The 7,819-nt window shown below is 39.9% G+C and overlaps 1 protein-coding gene across 1 annotated transcript; it reads left to right on the plus strand.

Moving 5' to 3' along the window:
• Positions 1-5,791: 5,791 nt before the first annotated feature.
• On the plus strand, positions 5,792-6,866 carry LOC127095296 (polygalacturonate 4-alpha-galacturonosyltransferase-like). Its single transcript, XM_051034006.1, has one exon. The coding sequence runs from the start codon at positions 5,883-5,885 to the stop codon at positions 6,864-6,866; it is 984 nt and encodes a 327-aa protein (XP_050889963.1). The 5' UTR covers positions 5,792-5,882.
• Positions 6,867-7,819: the final 953 nt, after the last annotated feature.

Raw genomic sequence — 7,819 nt, forward strand, 5'->3', positions numbered from 1 at the left:
GTTAAAGGTTTTGTCATTTTCATAAGCATATCCATATTCAATAAATCAATGGACTTTTTGCATTCAAATATTGCGCTCTTTATCTTTCCTGCCATCTTTTAAACAAGCTATGCTCTCTTACACACACTCACGTAACAAATTGCAGATCCGTATCCACTCTGGATCCTGTTGATAATAATTCTGCTACTGTTCATTATGACTTTGAAAATCCGATCTACCAAGTCGGGGATGGAAGTGAGGAAGATTGTGAAGTACCTGAAGAGCTTGCCAGACTGGTACTGCAAGAAGAAAAGACTATACAGCCGCATGAGGAATCAATCGAAATTGTAAATCTGGGTACTAAAGTGGACAAGAAAGGAGTCAGAGGTTTCTTGGGACGCTTGAATTGCATTGCCCGATTTATCTCCCATTTGACCGCTACCTGCAAACCCATCTTCGAATTACTGAGGAAAACTCAAGAGATGATATGGAATGATGAATGTCAAGAAGCTTTTGACAAAATCAAGAAGTATCTCCAAGAACCTCCAATTCTGATGCCACCAGTTGAAGGAAGACCTCTAATCATGTATTTGACTGTGTTAGAAGATTCAATGGGGTGTGTGTTGGGGAAACATGACGAGTCTGGTCGAAAAGAGCATGCCATATACTACCTTAGCAAAAAGTTTACCGACTGTGAAACAAGATACTCATTGCTCGAGAAAATTTGCTGTGCTTTGGCTTGGGCTGCTCGCCGACTAAGACAGTATATGTTGAATCATACCACTTTATTGATTTCTAAGATGGATTCTATCAAATACATATTTGAGAAACATACTCTCTCCGGAAGAACAACAAGATGATTACTGAACTCTGCACGCAGTTCAAAATAAAACACCATAACTCTTCTCCGTATCGGCCAAAGATGAATGGCGCCGTAGAAGCTGCTAATAAGAATATTAAGAAGATCATACAAAAGATGACAGTAACATACAAAGACTGGCATGAGATGTTACCATTTGCTCTTCATGGTTATCGCACTTCGGTGCGCACTTCGACAGGGGCAACTCCTTTCTCTTTAGTCTACGGAATGGAATTCGTTTTACCAGTGGAAGTTCAGATTCCCTCCCTAAGAATTATGAAAGATGCAGGCTTAGATGAAGATGAATGGATTCAGACTCGACTCGATCAGATAAATTTGATTGATGAAAAGAGACTTGCGGCTGTTTGTCATGGACAGATATATCAGAAGCGCATGACCCAGGCATTTAATAAGAAAGTCAAGAGACAGGTGTATCAAATTGGCGACTTGGTGCTGAAGCGTATCATTCTACCACAAGGTGATCCTAGAGGCAAATGGACTCCCACATACGAAGGGCCATTTGTAGTTAAGAAGGTATTCTCTGGTGGAGCCATGATGCTTGCTACAATGGATGGCGAAAATTTCCCGCATATCGTGAACGCGGACATAGTTAAAAAATACTACGCATAAAAGAGACCCGCTAGGTCGACGTATCTAGGCAAAAGTAAGGGCATCCCGGCGAACCAAAAGGGTTCGGGCAAAAATTAGGGATAAACAGATAAAAATATACACCCGGCAAGTCGAAAACCTGAAAAGGTGGCTTGGGCAAAAAAGGGTATCCTGGTGGACTGAAAACCTGAAAAGGCGGTCCAGGCAAAAATTAGGGATTAAAGCGTATGACTATGCCCCGTTCTCGGTCAGCTTCACCCAAGTCAAAGGAACTGAACAAGCCAATCACTTCTATCCGACAACAGGAGATGAGAGGCTTGAAGACATAATGACAATCGTGGAATTAAAATCAATAGGACTTTTTCTTCATAGCTTTTTTTTTGTTTTCTTGACAATCTCCTCTTACTAGGATTTCTGTCTCCTTGTACACAAATTGCCTGTTTATAGGCCCTCTTTCAAAATCAATACAATTTTATTTCCAAAAAGATGCTTTTGTTTTACTTTCTCTGTTTTGTTTGCATAAACGTCCATTGATTTAATTCGAATTAATATATGCATTTGAATATGATTGGTGTTTACCAAAAATACATGCATAAAACGGAAATAGCAATTACTAAAAGACTTCAGGATAGAGGAGAAGGTGTAACCATGCTTTCCAATGAATCCGGTTGCTAATTCTATTCCCCCAGCAAAACCAGCTATTCCCCAGAAGAAATTGGCATCACTAGACAGACTGGTCATCTCTTCCATCCCCAGCCAGGCTCTGTTGAATATTTCTACCATCAGACAGAAATCAAGTATCCCCGGCTAAGAAAGGGTCATCAATACAAATATCTCCAACCAGAATGTTGGGATTTATTTTCCCCTGGAAAAACTTTTCAGACGCATAATTCATTCACTACATCATTTCACAGCATACACGCATGCAATGTTCACATTTATTCTCACAAGCATAAAACATCTCATGCATCATGACATGGCATGAGGCTAACTCTTTTTTCAGGTTAATTATCCTCCCGATACAGTCAAAATAAAGGTTCATCCAGACAGGACACCCTCATCGGTTACATTCAAGAGTCAGATACATCTTTTAGATATAATCCATATGAATATTCATTCTGATAAGCACTCTGATATCCTCCTAATCGTGGCATCTTTAAGCCCATCCCAGACAGTTATTGCAAATACAACATATACAACATATGATTCCTTTAACTAATCCAATATGGTCTAGCGTACGACCCATTTGGATCTTCATTCCTCAGATACTACCTAGCGTACGGTACATTCCGAGGTGTAGTCTAGCGTACGACTACTTTTTGTCAGATACAGCCTAACGTACGTGTCATACCCCGATTTTGCTCCTGAATTTTTTATGTTTGTTTGGCATGCTTGACCTAACTTTGCTTTGTTTTTATATGAGGATTGGTTTTTATTCAAAGTCATGGTGTTGCGATTGTGGATACACCTATGGTCTAGGTCATCTAAACAACAATGCTTCTTGTGTTTCAAGCCACTTGTTAGTCATGTTATTTGGTTCATGGATACTTTGTCAAAACCCTAGTCTTGTGGTATCGTTTCATGGTCTTGTTCATATACATTATTTCAAGTTATTTTTCTTTGCAAAAGTCAAACATTCAAGCCAATTGTGAATCCAATTTCAACCATTTTGTTAATCCATTTCAATTTATTTCATTGTAAACCATTACATGTGAGTCCATACAAGAAAGTACAAATTTGGCATTTTTGACCAACTGTTGACTTTGGTCAACAGTTGACTTTTTGGTTAACTTTGACCAAAGTCAACCCAAATTCACTAAACCCTAAATTCACCCATAATTGTCCATTGAATTCCATTTACAAGAAAAATACAAAAAAATGGACTTTGACCAATTGTTGACTTTGGTCAACTTTGACCAAAGTCAACACAACCTCTTTGCACATTTGGACTCTTTGCATTGTTGGGACGTCAACTTGATGCTGCAACGGTTTTCACTTGTCTTGCTTTGTTTAACACACTGATTTCACCACTTAATTCATTCCCTTGGGTTATTAATGGACTGATTGATGCCATCATATCCTCCAGACGGCTGAGTAGGTTTCTCTCTTGCTCTGAACATAGACGCAAAGTGGGAGAAAATATTTCATGTTCATCATCATCCCTGAGTGTACAGCCTGATTCTTTACACGATTTGGCTGTCTCTATCCAAGATGCATGTTGTTCCTGGTCCAGCAGTGATGAAAAAGCATTGAATATGGTGTTGAATCATGTGACTCTTAGCCTGTCAAAAGGTTTCCTTTGTTGCAGTTATTGGAAAGCTTATGTACCACAGGTCCCTTGGATTTTATCTGGAACTGTACGTGACAATATATTATTTGGGAAAAGCTATCATCCTGAAAGGTATACAGATACAGTAAAAGCATGTGCGTTAGATGTTGATATCTCATTGATGGCTGGTGGTGACATGGCATATATTGGAGAGAAAGAAGTCAACTTATCAGGTGGACAGAGAGCTCGTCTTGCTTTGGCAAGAGTACTGTATCATGACTCGGATGTTATCATGCTCGATGATGTCCTGAGTGCAGTTGATGTACAAGTTGCTCAGTGGATCTTGCACAGTGCCATTCTTGGTCCTCTTATGAAAGGAAAAACTAGATTGCTCTGTACCCACAACATTCAGGCAATATCTTCTGCAGACATGATTGTAGTATTGGACAAAGAACACGTAAAGTGGATGGGGAAGTTCAGCTGACTTTCCAACTTCTTCATATACAGCATTCTCCCCATTGAATGAAATGGATTCAACTTCACATAATCATCAACAAACTCAGGACACACCTAACATTGCTACAGTCTGGTCTAGAATTAACAAACCACATGTCGAACCTGCACAACAACATGATTACCAGACCTGCATCAAAACAACAGTCAGCAGTCAGGTTGCAGTGAAAACGAACCACCCTCCGAGGGTGCATACTAGCTGAACCAGGCTAGTTATCCTGCTGCAAAACCAAGACAGAAACAGTCAGCCATGCAATGCACTCAAGGCAATCACAACATAAATCACAGCTTATGGGATACATAAATCAGTATGAATGGGCATGGAACTAGCCGATAGCAATTTGATCTTACATATGGGATTTGAAACAAAACCAGAGTTACCAAACATTGCAGCACATGGTGGTGACATAGCAGAGAGTCTTCTGAATGGCTTGGTTCATGCCTCTAAGATGCCTTCAAAAAGAACAATGACAAATTGCGAAACATCCAAATCTCATGCTCCTCGTCACTCTACATCGCTCCAACTTCTCCACCAACTCAGTTTTTTCAGCCTTCACACCCCATTTTCAGATTGGAACCTCTCTCTCATACTCTCTTCTGGTTCACTCTTTCTGTAATCTGTTGATCACACTTCAAGACCACCCCATCTTTATTTTCATTGGAGCAGAATGAGAAGAACTTGATGAGATTGAAGGGTTTGTGATTGTGATGGAGTTTAATACTTTTTTGTCATTTGACTATTTGGAGGGTTACTTGGTTGGTCTTGGAAGCTATGACATTACCGGCCCTGCTGCTGATGTTAACTTAATGGGGTATGCTAAAATAGAACAAGTTGCATCTGGTATTCACCTCAGGCTTCGCACTCGTGCTTTCATTGTAGCAGCGTCGAAGGGTAATAGGGTTGTTTTTGTGAACCTTGATGCTTGTATGGGTTCACAAATTGTGACAACCAAAGTAATCGAGAGGCTGAAAGCAAGATATGGTGAGATGTATACGGAAAAGAATGTAGCTATTAGCGGAACTCACACTCATGCGGGTCCTGGGGGTTATCTTCAATATTTGTTGTATATTATAACTTCTTATGGATTTGTGCGTCAGTCGTTTGATGTCATTGTTGATGGTATTGAGAAAAGCATTATCCAGGCTCATGAAAATCTCCGTCCCGGGTCAGTATTTGTTGATGAAGGAGAGCTCATAGATGCTGGTGTGAACCGAAGTCCAAGTGCTCATCTCAATAATCCTGTTTCAGAGAGAAGTAAACATAAGTATGATGTTGATAAAGAAATGACTCTTTTAAAGTTTGTTGATGACGATTGGGATTCACCTGCATACAATTCAATCCACCATTTGTCTAGTTACAGCAGCTTGTATCACAGGGTGCATCAGTCCTGGTATAATGGACCAACTTGGCCTACCACATCCTTAAACCAAACCCAAATATGTCCTGCAGCATACAACAACATCCCAAGCTACAATGCAGTCCAGTACAACAACCTGCAATTCCAAACCTGCACAAGCAAACAAGTTTAGAACCAGAAACGCATCTCAGTCAAGAGAAACAAAAAGGAGAAGGAAGGAAGATCTTCAGTTGCTCTTCCTCAGTGGAATGATAGTCCCGTAAAGCTGGCCAGAAGGCAATTAATAGTGAAAAGGATGGCCAAACGTGCTGCCGAGCTGGTAAAACAGGATGGCGAAGTTATTGTAAAACTTGAAGATTCTGCTATTGAACGTTCAAAATCAGTTGATTCAGCAGTTCTAGGTAAATACAACATTTGGAGGAAAGAAAATGAAAATGAGAATGATTCTACCGTTCGGTTGATGCGAGATCAGATCATTATGGCTAGGGTATACTTGAGTATTGCGAAGACGAAGAACAATCTTGACTTGTGCCAAGAGCTGCAAACACGGCTTAAAGAGAGTCAGCGTGCTTTAGGTGAGACAACTTCCGATGCTGACCTGCACCATAGTGAACATGAAAAAATGAAAGCTATGGGTCAAGTTCTTTCTAAGGCAAAAGATCAATTGTATGACGGCAAGTTGGTTACTGGGAAATTGAGGGCAATGCTACAAACTGCTGATGAGCAAGTTCGGGGCTTGAAGAAACAAAGCACATTCCTTAGTCAGTTGGCTGCCAAGACCATACCGAATGGAATTCACTGCTTATCGATGCGCCTTACCATAGATTACTATCTCGTTCCACCTGGAAAGAGAAATTTCCCCATGACTGAGAATTTGGTTAATCCCAGTCTTTATCATTACGCCCTATTCTCAGACAATGTTTTGGTTGCATCTGTTGTTGTCAACTCAGCTGTTTTGAATGCGAAGGATCCTTCAAAGCACGTCTTTCACCTTGTTACGGATAAATTAAATTGTGGAGCCATGAACATGTGGTTTTTATTGAATCCTCCTGGAAAAGCTACAATCTTTGTTGAAAATGTTGATGAGTTTAAGTGGTTGAACTCATCCTACTGCCCAGTCCTAAAACAGCTTGAATCTGTGACAATGAAAGAGTATTATCACCTAGCCAAAGCCTCCAACCTGCCATCAAACAACAAACTGCAGCAAGCAATGCAACCAACAGCTCATGCCACACATAGAATGCTAAGTCATGAAATCAACCAAAAGCATTGGCCTTAGGCTTGCAAACAAAACCAACTCACCATGAAACTACCAAAATTCAGGAAAAAATCACAAACCATCCCTCAGATGTTGAAATCAAACCAAGTCCTCCATTTTCACTGCAGTAAAAAGGTAGTTAATTCACTGCAGTAAAATCACTACAACTCGGTAAGATGGTAAGAATTCACAAGCAACAAAAATGAAACATTTTTCACAGAAGAAGTACAAGGTACATGTTACCTTTTTCAGAGCAAACACCAAAATGGGATAGACAACAGAGCAGCACAAAAAAGAAAGCACTTCCAATTCCATACTCTTTTGATCTCATCCAAACCCTAGCAATGGGATTATAAAAAGGGAGAAATCAGTGAGGGACGAAAAAACCCTAGAGCACCACAAAGAACTGGGAGGCGAAATCTGAGAAGAGACCCTAAAAATCCCAAGATTGATTACCTGGAGGCCAGCATCTGTACGTTCTTCACCGCCACCACCGCGACACTTTGTAAGTACTTCTCTTTCTTTCTTTTTATCTTTCTCATGTGCTTGTTGTTGAAATTATTGTGTGAGCTGAGAGTGATTGAGAGGGGTTCGTTGAGAACGAGAGTGGCATTGAGAGAAATGTGAAGTTTGGTGAGTGTTGATGAACATTACCGAGAGAAGAGAGAGTGAAGGAGTGAGTTTGGGAAGGTTGAGTTCGTGAGGTGGGGAGGAAGATGACGATGAAGACGAACCTCTGTATTTCCATTTTCTTTTTTCTTTCTTTTTAATTAATTCTTTTATTATTTAATTTATTTCATTTTTAACACAAAAATCAGAAAAATGTATATGCTTTTATTTTCTTTTATTATTATTATTTACTTTTTATTTATTTAGCTTATTTTGTCAGATACGATCTAGCGTACGATCCATTCTGATTCTTACTTCGTCAGAGACAACCTAACAGACGGCTCATTCTGCAACTCAGATACGAT

This window comes from Lathyrus oleraceus, chromosome 1, assembly GCF_024323335.1.
Source record: "Lathyrus oleraceus cultivar Zhongwan6 chromosome 1, CAAS_Psat_ZW6_1.0, whole genome shotgun sequence".
NCBI lineage: Eukaryota > Viridiplantae > Streptophyta > Magnoliopsida > Fabales > Fabaceae > Lathyrus > Lathyrus oleraceus.